Source organism: Phallusia mammillata, chromosome 8, assembly GCF_965637545.1.
Source record: "Phallusia mammillata chromosome 8, kaPhaMamm4.hap1.1, whole genome shotgun sequence".
Taxonomy (NCBI): Eukaryota; Metazoa; Chordata; class Ascidiacea; order Phlebobranchia; family Ascidiidae; genus Phallusia; species Phallusia mammillata.
In genome coordinates, this window is record NC_137259.1 from 8,215,452 (window position 1) to 8,229,518 (window position 14,067).

The 14,067-nt window shown below is 36.7% G+C and overlaps 1 protein-coding gene across 1 annotated transcript; it reads left to right on the forward strand.

Moving 5' to 3' along the window:
- Positions 1-3,888: 3,888 nt before the first annotated feature.
- LOC145204193 (phospholipid scramblase 2-like) lies at positions 3,889-12,541 on the forward strand. Its single transcript, XM_080076656.1, has 8 exons — positions 3,889-3,992; positions 4,103-4,229; positions 4,548-4,625; positions 5,047-5,123; positions 9,019-9,149; positions 10,580-10,806; positions 11,133-11,191; positions 11,397-12,541. The coding sequence occupies exons 1-8, from the start codon at positions 3,987-3,989 to the stop codon at positions 11,430-11,432; spliced, it is 741 nt and encodes a 246-aa protein (XP_079932782.1). The 5' UTR covers positions 3,889-3,986; the 3' UTR covers positions 11,433-12,541.
- Positions 12,542-14,067: the final 1,526 nt, after the last annotated feature.

Below are 14,067 nucleotides of genomic sequence, written 5' to 3' on the forward strand. Positions count from 1 at the left end.
TCAGTGGAAGAGTATCTGTCCGTTATATCAACACATATACAGTCACATACTTCCTTAGCTTCTGCCTTGAGTGTCCTTAAAGGGTTTTCACAGTACTTTGAATTTCTTATTTTAGAAATAGCACACTTAAAATTTGTTATATATTCACTGACCTTAAAAGCTTCAATATCTCGAGATTGCATTTGATTGTAAATAATTTCGACATGGGGCATAATCTGATAAAAAAGCCCAAACCAAAACTTGAAATTATCGTCAGTCAAGTATTTTAAAATTCCTGTTGCTTCTGCAATTGTTTGATCTGCATTTGATGTTGCCTGAATTTCAGTGAGGCATTTTTTTAAAGGTGACAAGTTTTCATAAACTCTGATTATGGTCCGAACATTGAAGTTCCACCTTGTAGCAGATGGACGTGGAATTTTGGCATCCATATGTTTTTTTTAAATGGTAACACGTTGTGGTGATCTTGAGAAAAATGTTGGAATAGCCAAAACATTAGAAAAAAATATTCTTGCATTTCGACTAATACTTGCTGCATTTTTCATGATCAAATTGAGTTGATGTGCATAACAGTGAATAAAATGTGCATTACTATACACTGCTTTTACTTTTTTCTGAACTCCTGATTTTCTGCCTCTCATCACATTTGCACCATCATATGTCTGAGCTATTAATTTTTGTCCATTTCCAAGGATTATGTCCAATTGTTCTAAAATACGATTTGATATGCCATCAGCTGCTTGATTTTCTGGAGTAAAAAAACCCCAAAAGCGCTCATATATTTCTCCATCCAAGAAGTACCGCAGAACAAGGACCATTTGTGTAGTTTCCGAAACATCGGTTGTATCATCAGCCATGACAGCGACAAAAGAAGCTCTTCCAATTTCGGCCCTTATCTCATCACGGTAAATTTGTAGAAGGCAGTCAAGTATTTCATTTTGAATTGTTTTAGAAACCCCTTTGAAAACTGTACTTGTTTCTAAGTGTTTTTTTAAGTCTGGATCTAATGCAAAATTAACTAATCCTTTAAATACCCCTGGATTAAGAGCATCATCTTTTTCATCATGTCCACGTAAGGGAGTTTCAAAGTTTCCACAGAAAAAAATGCAGTCTATTATTTTGGACAAAATTTCACGATTTTTTTTCACTTTTTTGTTGTGTTCAATAATTGAAAGTCTATATACGCCTCACTAAGTTTTTCCTTAATATTTACAGTTCCCAAAAGTGAAAGTGAAACATCATTGTCCACATGCTTCTTTGACTTCTCATGTTTTTCTGCTTTCTCACCTATTTTGGCTACATTTGTAAAACCATCTTTTGTCCAGCATTTTTCATCACCTCCAAACAGCAAACATGGAAAACAGAACAGTGCATTTTTAACTTCACAACCACAAAGCCATTTTTTCCTTTGATACCATTCAGAATTAAAACTGCGTATATATTTCTTGTTGTGGCTCATTCCTGGCTGACAAAGTTGAATATCAGGCGTTGGACGCCCTTTTTTTCTTTATAATTACCTTTTCAGAACTTGATAACTGCGAAAACTTAAGTTGCTGAAGCTCACTTACAGTTAGCGAATGAGAATCTTGAAAAGCCATGATTAACCTTTCAATCAAAAACTGTAAAAATGTGCGCATGCGCAGAACCGCAAAACGTCATGAAACGTCAGAAAACTGGAGCTGCAGTTCCAGCATAGGTATACATTAGTGTTTCCCAAAAATTTTTTTTTTAATAAAAAAAAGGTTATTAGGGCGAAAATTATGTAATAAAAAATAAAAATAATGAAAGTTATTTGTAATATTATGATAGGTGTATTAAGTAAAAATATCTAGGGGGTGCTGCAGCTCCGCAGCACCCTAGCACGAGCCGCCCCTGATGAGTACATTTTGGATCATATAGGATACATTAACAACGGTAATGATACACATAGCCGGTAGGCTACTTAGCCGTATGTGAATCAAGTTCTAAAGAGGAATCTAACTTGCCGCCCCCATATGCCGAAGTTGGAGCACAAACGCCTGCAGGCCAATTCGTTGAAATATGTCTGGCATGAAACAAAACAAACACCAGATACGACTTATTAGCCGACAAAGAAAATAACGAACGGTAAAGTTGCATATCTTTTGTTGAAATATAAGTTTTCTTTGTGCTATAATTGAATTGTTTTTGAGCAAGGTATATCAAGTAAAACAGCTAATGCTCGACTAAACGCTTAGTATTGAAAGTTAGCGATGCTTGGGTACATTACTTTACAGTTTACACGGTCCAACTAGACTTTTTGAAGCTAAAAATACCTCATAGGCACACAACCATTAATTGTCAGGTGACTAACGCCCAATTCGGCAACGTATTTGCGTAACTACACTTCAACTATTTGACGCTGTTTGTGCCTTTTCGTCATTCGCCATTTCTCCTTTATTCTGTCAGCAGTTTTTTGTCCTAATGCAAGAAGTAGGCTAGGTGTGGATTTGAATTAATTCTTCACTTACAAAATTGTCAGTTTTTAGGTTTTTGCGTTGTTTGAGGTGCGATGCCGCTATGTAGTGGTTGAATTACGCGTTAAACTGTACGCGGTTCCATTCACACCACCTTCATTGGTTAACCTGCTGACAAATAACGTCCATTTGAAAATATGTAGAGTAAAGGGCAGCATAATATGTTGGTACAAAGCCCAGTCCCCCCGTCGCCATGGTTGTGTTTGTCATGGTTTTTTGGTTTTCAATAGAGCGAAGCGTGAAATGCCACGCCTGACAGCACGTGAATGTTTTTTTCATTGCGCCTCTCTCCGTTCAAACGAGAAGGCGCAGCATACCGGTAAGTAGTGGAGTGGGAAGTGTGTTTGTCGCAGTTTGGCAGGTGGCCAGCGTGTTAGACAAAGTAACAAAAAGATAAAAGTTAATCCAGAAAAGTAGATTATGTGAAAAGTTAGTTGTTGACGAAACGTTTTGCTTCTGTAAATCTAAGCAATGTTGCAAAACGAGTGCAGTCCAGTAGACGTAAAGCTGGAACTTTAAGTGGTCAGTATTAGGGTTCCTCTATTTCCCGGATTTTTTCATTCCCGGGAATCGGGAAATAATTTTTTCATTTCCCGGGAATTCCCGGGATTCCCGACCGAAAAAGTGCCTACTTTTTCGTGAATAATTACGTCATTGCAACGCTAAAATTAGTTTATTTTCGATAGGGGCATCTAATTAGTCATGATTTTGTCGATTAAAACTATATTTGCAAGCTTCTTTAACGTTAACAACATTCGGAAATTACGAAAAATAAATTCGTTATTTCTAGTACCGCTAGGTAGGGCATTTTCGCGAAAATAGTTTACCACCTCGTATAAAAACGCTTACTTACTTTGTGATTAAAATTACAAAACGCCATATTTTCGTAACAGTTAGCAGAAATTTGAACATTTCCGTTATTTTTTCACAAAATTACACGTTTTTGCTTAATTGTCTGTTTCCCGGGAATTCAAAACAAATTTCCCGGGATTCGGGAACGTAACTTTGCCGGGAAATCCCGGGAATTTCCCGTCGAGACATTCCCGGGAAGGAACCCTAGTCAGTATCGTGATTACGCCAGCAAACGCGCCAATGCCTGGGGGAGATGCGAAAGCACGTAAAGTCTAACACACTTTTCTGTTTCACAACGCCTATTGTTGACAAATTGCAACAGCTAGCCTAAAAGCTGTCTAAACTTACAATAGCTTCCGTTTCGTCACATAGGCTGATATCAACTTGTGCGCGCAACCAGCAAGAGCTTGTAGTGTACAACAATACATGTACTTTTGGTAAAAATAGTAAACTGGCGTTTCTTGGTTTTGCTGGTGCAGTTTTTGTGTATGCAGCCAACTTCATCCTATATTGACACAGTTTGTTACAACACAGTAATAGTTTGTTTTTTAACAATAGTCCGTTTGTTGCATTGTTTTCAGAGTCCATCCCACTTGTTTTGTGTTTTTAAAGGTTATAAATTGCTTCGATACTATTAAAAGTATGCAGGTAAATATATATATGTATATATTTTATGTTTGTTACCTTGTTAAATAACCTCTATTGAAGCTCTGAATTTAAACTTGTTATTTAAAATGGCATGATATATTACTTTGTAGCAGCCAGTTGTCAACCAACCACAATGGATGGCCATGCCGCAGGCAATTCCAGGCTGTCCGCCCGGTCTTGAATATCTTACACAGCTCGACCAGGTTCTAATTCACCAACAAGTCGAACTGTTTGAAGGTCTGTTTGTAGTGTTTAAATAATAAATGTACCGAAAGAGCTTGTTGTCGTTGAAATATTTAACACAACGTTAGTAAGAGCAGGATGCTGCTTGTTATGCACTGTACATACGGTACGGTATTGGAAACAATGTTGTTTAGTGTAAAGGTACAAAAAACTGCACGAAGCGAGTGAAAAATATTAAACGTGTTTAAAATGCCAAAAAAACGTAATGTGCCTGTTAAATTCTGTAACTAACATTACCAGCACCACATAGCGCGGAAGGACTGAAACGTAATGTCCTAGGTAAAACATTTGCATCCTGTTGTTTATTTTCAGCACTGACTGATATTGAGATGAAGAATCGTTACGCTTTGAAGAACAGCGTTGGACAGCAGTGCTACTTCGCACACGAAGGTAACATACGATTTACAGCAATGCAAACAAGTTCCTTTATTGCACTTGCGTTGTTCACGTTGATCATCAACTGGCGTCAATGTGCCAAGATTTCTTCAACTTGGTTTACTTTTCCAGATAATAATCAAACTTTACATAAACCGTGGCTGCTTTGTGAAAAACGGCATTTATTGGGTGGACAGTTTGTACACAAACGACAGCACTAATTACTTAGGATCAGTCAAGCAAACATATGCTATGTCCTAAAAAGTATTGTAAGAAATATTGAAGTTGTGTGTTTACTTATAGAATGAATACATACTTTGCAACTTGACGCAAGAACGTCTAAAATCGAAACAACATGTCCTATTGCGTGCCCTTTCCTCTAATTCACACTTCCGAAACGCTATCGATCATTAATCAATTATGTTGCTGTTCACAGAATCGGAACTGTGCATGCGAATTTGCTGTGGGCCACAACGTGGCTTCCTGATGCACATTACAGACAACGCTGGTCGGGTACGTAATTATTGACAGATTTTGATTTGACTTAACGCTAAACGTGTGCCAAAAAGACGCAAGTGCCCGCGCTTCTGTTTCCTGCACTTTTGACAGGATTTATTCGTTTGACAAACCTCTGGTCTAAACATACTAAGCAAATCAGCAGCGTTTCACTTTTTGTCGCAATTTAATCACAAACGAAAATTAAAGTCAGTTTTTTGTGTTAATTGAGAGATAATGATGAATATTATCTTGCCAGGGATTGACTGCTTCTTTAATTTGAGGAACACATAGTGTCGTTTTTAGGGTTTACATAAACAAAAACAATAGACAGTACTGTACTAAGTTTAGTACGCTTTGGGGCTACGAAATACCTAAAGCTTAAGTTTTGGTTGACTTTCCATCAGTCCAAACTTTCCATGACTTTTGATAGTTTCCATTTTACACCACTTCCACAAACAAACTATACATAGTGACGTGTTTACGTATTTTATCCCAAGAGAAAATAGAAATGGCCACAGATACAATTAACCTTTTTCACAGGTTGCAAACAACACCTCATATTTCTCAACAACTTCCCCAATCGCTCTGATGTTCTGACGTTTGATTTAAAATAGCAGCGTCGTAACTTTTCCTTGTGCTTCCTGGTGTGAATTTTTAGGGTTTTGGGAAAACTAAATGTAGTTACATCCCACCCCTGGGATACTTTTGGACCTTACCGAGTTATGTACTTCATGGCAATTGTATACACCAAGCAATTTTATGGCAATACTTGTTAAGTTCATATGAAATGATGAGTGGTAGCATTTAATGTTGATCGGTTGCTTAGAAAGATTGTTATGAAGTTAATACCCTGTCAAGAGTTGATACAAAGGGCAAAGACGTACGGTTTGTCCATTTAAACCAGTGATTCTCAACCTTATACTGATCACATACCACCTGACGAATTTTTCTATCGCTGCGTACCACCCAAACTCTGTTTAAGAAGAGATGGGCCTATTCTTCTTCACTAGACTAGTTGCATATTTCTGAAACCAGTTTGGTTGGAACTTTATAAGATTTTCGCCCGAAACCAGAACTGATAAGTTGGATAAATTGTAAAATTTTTGGATTTTACTTCAACTAAGTATAACAAAAAGCTACTCGCGTTTCACTTAAAACATTTGTTTGCTTTCCAATCCGCCAAGGTTTAGTGGTTAACGTTCGTTTGTATTGCAAGTATGTACAGGTCTGCGTAACAACACTGTTGTCACGGTCTTGTGGTTTTGCCCAGCCTGCAAGATTGCCAATGATGTATCGTGACATGACATCACAAAATCGGGGTTGCTTCTTTCTCACGCCGTGACGTCAAAAAGATGTTGGTTTTTGCGGTATATATCAGGAAGTGGGTTTGGCAAGTGATTGCGCGTAGAATTGTCCACATAAATGTGTATATTTTTACTTTATGTATGGCCTTTCCTATAGAGCACACACAAATATAAAGCAGATGTTTATTACTTTTTCTGGCTATTTCGCATGTAGGCTATATTGGTAATTCAGTTTAGGCACATCTGTCCTGTTTTGTATTTTATTGTCAATGTCCAAATAAATCTGCCGATATGTTTTGATTTATCTGGCCTATTTAAGGAACGACATACTTCTTTTTACTACATGAATATCTTTTGAAAAATAAAATTTTTGTCTAATTTGTCAAATCCGCCTTTTTCGTTTTGCCGCTAGAAAGTGAAACTGTCTTTTGGCACAATTGGCAGACTTGTTAGAAAATAACGCTAAGTTCCACTGTTTTATTTAAGTAAAACGTTCCAGCACACCAGACAATAAAGTTCTAGTTTAGCGCGGTCCTCCTACGTAAACCCTGTTTTGAAAGGTTTTTTAACGGTTGATTGCAAGTGAAATAAATTAAACCCAAAGTTCGTCTAGGCTTGGTTGTACGACCCTTAGTAATTAAAGCTCAATGTGTTGAACTTGGAATCTAGCTATATATTAGCTACAGTGCAGAAAAACTCTTTTGTTGTTTCAACGGACTGATCGTGTAGAATCTAAGTGCAGATGGGGCAGACGCATTCTTATGCGACTTCCTCCATCAGGCTTTGTATCGTTACTGGGCGTTAAACAGGGAACGCTGCAAGTGTCTTTGTTTGTTTGGTATCTTCCGTTTCCGAACTGTTGAAACCGCCTCGCATTTTACTCTTTATCATATTCGTTGAACAAGGCAACAACCCTTATCTTTGTCCACAACTTATTGAAGTTTTACATTCCCATCGTTTAACGGTCCGCGCTTAAAACTGGGGCGTGTTCAAGCAACTAGGTTGTAATAAGGTTGGAAAACAGCGAATTCTCACTTCAAACTTAGTGCACGAATGTTGTAGTAGGGTAGAAGGCGAACCAAAACGGAACGTTTGGCCGCCATATCCTCTTTCCTGCTTTGTCGTTTTGCCGAGTGTGTTTTCTTGGAGCAATACAAACACAATAAACTCTTTGTCACGAGAACTGTACTGATCTCCTTCGAAACGATAATGTACGTCTAAAGAAATATCCTGCTATATATAGGCGCAGACTACGATTGTATTACTTACAAATATGTTGTTAATCTTGTCTGTATACGGAATAATTTTAAACCTTTTACATAAATAAAGCCTAAAGTTGTATTATGTGTTGTAAATCGCGTAACAGGCGTGTTAAATGATATTTTCCTCTGTGGGAATGCAATGTCTTGCTCAAAACTGTTTGCTTCGTCATAACGCTACAACATCCCTGAATCGTATGTAATGTATTCAAGTTTTATTTAATTGAGGCTAAAACCATATCAGTACAAGTGTAATACATTTTTTATATAAGTCAGTAAATATTTCGAAAGCGAAAACCACGTAACTTGCATTGTCTTTTTTTATTAAACGTTTAAGAAATACGTTTTTATTTTCTTCACATTGTTACTGCCGAAATTTTACTCGAGGCAAACGTTTTAGGTCCATTTATTGTTCCTCACAAAAGAGGGCAAATTTACGTTGCAATCATATCTACTCAAACAAGCTTTAAGCCACTCGCTTTTGTGATGTTATTCTTCACTTTAGCTCGTTTGTTTGCGTAAGGGCGGGTACTCCGCCATTGGGAACGATAAAGGCAGTTCACTAGGGTAAATCTTTGGCCAGCAAGCACAACTAGGCTTGGCTTGTAACGTCACAACTGCTAGACGTGCCTTTTATTGTGTGTTTGTCAAACATAAAGGCTGCGTACGATCCGGTTTAGTGTGGGTGTTTGGACGCAGCAGTCAACATAACGATGGCATTAAGTTACACAACTTTGTACCTACCCTGCTAAGCCGTTGCCCAAATAATGGCTGTTGGCTGCGCCTTCCCCTATTAAATTACTTGAGGTTTCGTCAACAATTCGGTTGTTTAGCAACCAAAGCGCTATACAACCGTTATCACAATCTCACCAGGAAACTGTTTTTACGCTGGAAAACATTTTGTGTTTAAAGCGATTTCTCGTTTACATGGCAACAGTTCATAACAAACTGTTGCTTGGTAAACAAAACAAACTGTTTTAACATAAACTAGTACCAAACTTCTTCTATCGTAATAATAGCTTTAGAGTTAGGACCAGTGGTTCTCAAATTAAATTCAGGCGTATTTGGGGTAGGGGCGCTAAGGAATTCTAGACAGTAACAACAGAATACAGCAGCAAGACAAACTTGGCCATAAATGTTATTTGTTTTTGTAATATTATCTACCAACTAACACGAAATTCGAAGTAGGAGCCTAAACCGTCATTGAGTTTTTTCTCTTGAGGAGGCGTTTTAAAATTAACGAGCTATTAACGGGCTGTACTAAAAGTTTAAGAAATAATCCTTCAAATGTTATCATTTGGTCGCCATCGCCAACTGGTGTAACTTTTAAATACATTTTCACTATAGGAAGTGATACGGATCAACCGTCCCTTTCAATGCTGTGCTGGTTGCTGTTGGTGTGCAAATGCCGATTGCTGTGCTCTGACTCTCAGCGTCGAATCACCCGTGGGCAACACTATCGGAAGCATTCGTCAAAGGTAAGTTAGAAAGCAGACACGTCGAAGTGAAATACGTTGAAACCTAAAGACAGTTATATAACAATTACACATGAAATTTCCTACTCTGCCAACTCTTGTATATTTTTTATGCCGCTTCTATCAACTATATACCCTGGCGTCAAGTATATAGTTTATACGTGTATACTCTTTACTAGTGCACTTTTTTAAAGATCGTGTTTAGGTGTGGTGCATTCCAATTGGAGATCGAATAAAATTGGGCGTTGGAGCCAAATGATTTTCATTTCTGAATTGTGTTTGTCTGTTGGGCCAGACTGCAAAATTATCGGACTCTTTGTGAACATTGTTGAAATGTTAATGGATTTATATTATAAATATTGTTGTGCCATATCCTATGGGTATTCACATTAGCAGGGGCAAACTTGATATCAAATATCTACACAATTAACATCACATTAATTTCCACAAAAATCGACAAATGTATGTTTCCACAAATGCTCCGCCGCTGCATTGCGAACTATCGGTGGTTGCCGTTTGTCGTGGAATTTTTTGCAATACCATCCCATGACTATTGGGCTTAATAGAACAAAGTTTAAAGCCTGGCTCAAATTGCCAAAAGTCAAGTGACACACAACCATCACCCGACAATTCTCTCCACACTTGTATCATGTTTCATATGTAACAGTCATGTGCCATGAAACAATATGCACGTGATATCAATTGAAATTCTTTTGTTGTGACAAAGACCACTTTAGCGACATTTATTGGGAAAATGAAATCGACTACTCTTTTGGAAAAGTTTTAGCTGTTAACACAACGACCACTTATGTAAATCTTTTTCAAAGTAGGGTACAACTTTAGCAGATTTAACAACATAAATTGCTAATGGACCAATGTAGCCTATGTGGTTTCTGTTGATTGTTTATTACAGCTTTTTTATTTCGTGTTTTTTAACCTTGTTTTCCCTTGTCTGCCAATAAAGACGTCGTTAACTTTTCCCATAAATTATGTCCATACGTTTATCAGAAAATAAAATGGCCAAACGTAATCTTTGTTTGCTTATAGTTGCTTGTACTAAACGTTTTCAAAATTGTACAATGTTTTCAGAGACTTTGATACCAGGTCTTAAACATGAAGTGAAAGTTCATTTTTTCCTTTTTGTTTTATCTTTTTTGTGAAACGCTTTACCCGTGTCAAATTGTTCTTACTTAAAGTAAAAAATACAAATGCAGATATCACTGATGATGGTATGAGAATTTGCCGAAACGTCTGAACAATAAAGCATGTCGCTTTTTACATCTGTTTGGGCCGTTATTTTCACCGTTAAACTTATTAACAGATCCGTATATAGTGTTACAAATGCCGTGTTTGACACATAATGTACAGACATAACCGTCGAAGCAACATGTACATTAATCTGCTCTGCTTAAAGAAATGTTTTTATTTTGCAGTCAGTCCTGCTGGATTCCCCACTACTCTATCCACGATGCAAATGGTTCCGAAATCTTCACCATCAAAGGACCGTGCTGCATCTGTCATGGTCCATGCTGCACTTGTGACTTTCCGTTTGAGATTTTCTCCAAGGGAAGCACTGAAACACCAGTTGGTCGCATCACCAAGCAATGGTCCGGGCTGGTCAAGGAAATGTTTACTGATGCCACCAACTTCTCGGTGACTTGTAAGTTGATTAGGACAATTGTTTCTGTACACTTATTTTGGGATTGCCAAATACCTACATGAAGAGATGTTACTTACATATAGAGATGACAAAACGAAATAAAGTACAGTCATCTTAGTAAATAGACCTATGTGTCCAAGATACTGTATAGTGTATTACATGTACATCTCTTCACTATTGATAAATGTATGTGATGTCCACCTTCCTTTATTGTTATTTCCACTACATTTTGTACTACATCTTTATTAAGTAAGTTTAGCAACATTCTTTCAGATCTTGAAAATTATATTAAGTTCTGCATGAACAGTTTTTATTTCATTTTATAGTTCCCCTCGACTTGGATGTAAAAATGAAAGCTGTTCTTCTTGGTGCAACTTTCCTCATTGTAAGTAGAGTCATTAACTTCAAACAAATAAGAATTGTGATATGATTGTAATAAGCCCATATAGACCACATAATGTTAATTTTTATTCCAAAGTTTTTTTCAGATTATTCGCAGTTTTGTGGTCTTGTGTAAATGTATCATAAATTCATTTTGATTTTCGTATCCGCTTTTTTTCAGAAAGCTTTATTTTAACATTTTCTTGTAGGATATGATGTTCTTCGAGAACCAAAACCAACAGTAAGCAACCTGGAATCTGCCATACACCATAGCAGTCCCAAAGATTTATTTCTGTTTAACATTACTTGTTCGTTTATAACAACTAAAATTATGCACTAATCTAAATCTTGTTACTCGATATTGCTGGTTTATGTTTTGTCTCACAGTTTTTTTTGTCTATTAAGTATATTGCAAAAGCAATTTTTATATCTCATGGACATTTGTTTTCTTCACTGTTGTAATCTTTGTATACACTGATTTCTATGCGGTTCAAACAAAGGGCAAAATTCAGGGACTGGTTTAACTTCAAGAACCCTTTTGGTATCAAATAACCAACCACCCAAAGAATTTTTTACAGTTTTCGATGTGGCAATGTAATAGCAAATTTAGTGCACAATGTTACTGCTAAAAGGTTTTGATAAATTGGTAGTGATATTAGTTAATTACCTAGTATAAATGTGTGAAAAAAAATAAAAAAGTTGCGCATATGATATACATGTACAATGGGCATTTGTACCCATCTGTAGCAGCGTTATCAATCTCATCAAAAAGAATTTGTACAAATATGACTTGGTCTATGATTATGTTTCTTGTATATTACTCATGGTGATTTACATATTATAACACCCACTGTATATATATTTAACATTTGTCACAAGCAGAATAAGGTCTTGATCATTTTAATCCTTTTTAAAAAAAAATTAAAACTAGCTAATACGAGTTGTTCACATTTTTTCTAAATTGCAACAACACACATTTAGATGCATATGTTAAAGCTTTGTTAGTTCTCAGCTAGAGGTTGGGATACATAATAGTCTGTGGTATATTTTTATGGTTCATAATGTATTTCTATCTTCAAATTAAAATACCTTTCACCAACTCTTGAACTGAATTTTAGCTTCCAAACATTTTTTTGGCTTTTCCCGTACTGTTTATATTTTTAGGAGGAAAGTATAATGCATGTGGTAAAAATGGTTGTAAGTAAATTATGTGTAGACTATCACAAACTTAATAAATTGATGTAAGGGATCCAACATATGTTCCTTATAAAATATCTTGGTTTCAATTTTTAAACATTGCTTGCAAATTACCATCTATTTTAGAATAAAATGTGTTGTTGTTATTTATTGTAAATAGGCAATTAACATTTGTGTGTCTGTGTGAGAGAGAAACGCAAGAGTTTGTTAGCAAAAGGCAGGACAACGTCTGCGGGGGATATGTGCGTGCGTAGTTCCCGCAATGAATAGCATGGCCCTTTTACTTAAAAGCTTGTTAATTCTTCTGCTTCTCGTGGTTGGTATCGGTCGTCTGCAGTAGCGAGTAAGTTCATTATTACGATTCTTAACGCTTGCTGCATAGAGCCGACATGATCCACAAAAGATCAGTTTAGTTTTTGTCTTTTATTGTGGTTACGCAACATACATCAAGTCTCATCTCAAGGAAAGGATACGATGGAAAAGAGAAGGATCAATGATAAAGCATTGGCTTTTAAACTGATACTCGTTTTTCTTGCGATCATTGCAAAACAGTACCTTCTTTTACTCACATCAGTTATTAGTTTGTTTTAAGTTAAGCGCTTGCAAAGATATGCAGCACTGCAATGGATTGCACAACTATTTCGAAACACTCGGTTTACACAATAGCCTATCTTATGGTCAGGCTGTTGGAACATATCAGGAAGACGGGGAGATGTAACAACGACACTGAATATGCACTTCCAATAGTTAATGAAACATGAGAGCACATGGAACAGTAAAGTTACACCGCTCAATACCATATGTCGCAAAAGCAGCATATAATTTCCATGGAACGAAAAGTCATGCTTGCAAAGTTTTCCATTACTTAATGCTTAGCCAAACCAAAATGCCAAAATGGCGGTTTGAAAGCACGTGACCGCTACACGTCCAAAATCTCGAACTTTAATTGATTTCAGAAGTTAGTTGAAAATGAATGGTTGAAATCTTGTAGACAGCATTGACCTACATTGTAAGATGTGAGTGGGTTTTTTGTAAAAGTTTGTAATAGTATACAGTGAGAACTGGAAAGGTCCAGTGGCGTAGGCAGACGAAAATTTTGGGAGGGGACAAATAGTTTGCTGTCTAATACAACTTTTTGCTAATGCTCGGCGTAAGGCGTGCTTTTACTAAACACGTGACTTGCCAACTTTGGTTCGACGGGACAGCCAAACGCTTTATTGATTCATTCCATGTCTACATCACCATAAAAAGCATGGATATCAGCTTACAACTTGGTGACAAAAGTTTTTTTTGTTCATTTATATATTTCTTTGATAGTTGAAAGACGAAACCACAATGATGAGGGACAAAACTACACTAAATCAAAGTTTCTCAATATACAACTTTGAAAATTTGGGAGGGGCCATGGCCTGCGCCACTGGAAAGGTCACTGTTTTATACATTTACGTTTTATATATTCTATTTAGGGAATTACTACAAATACCATTTGATTGTTTTTGCATGCACACATGGTAATTCAGAATGCTTAAATGCTTAAATGGCAATCAACTGTCGTTAAACTTGGATGCCTGACTAAACGTCATCTCTTTCGTGCACGAAACCTCTGATCATTTTCCACGCGTAATAAACGTAATTTCGCAGGGATATTTAAATTTGTTACGTATCTCTGTAGTGTTTTCGTAC

Coding starts and splice junctions, on each gene's coding strand:
- LOC145204193 (XM_080076656.1), top strand. Junction 4,230..4,547: donor ACAAGTCGAACTGTTTGAAG/GTCTGTTTGTAG, acceptor GTTTATTTTCAG/CACTGACTGATATTGAGATG. Junction 5,124..9,018: donor TTACAGACAACGCTGGTCGG/GTACGTAATTAT, acceptor TTTTCACTATAG/GAAGTGATACGGATCAACCG.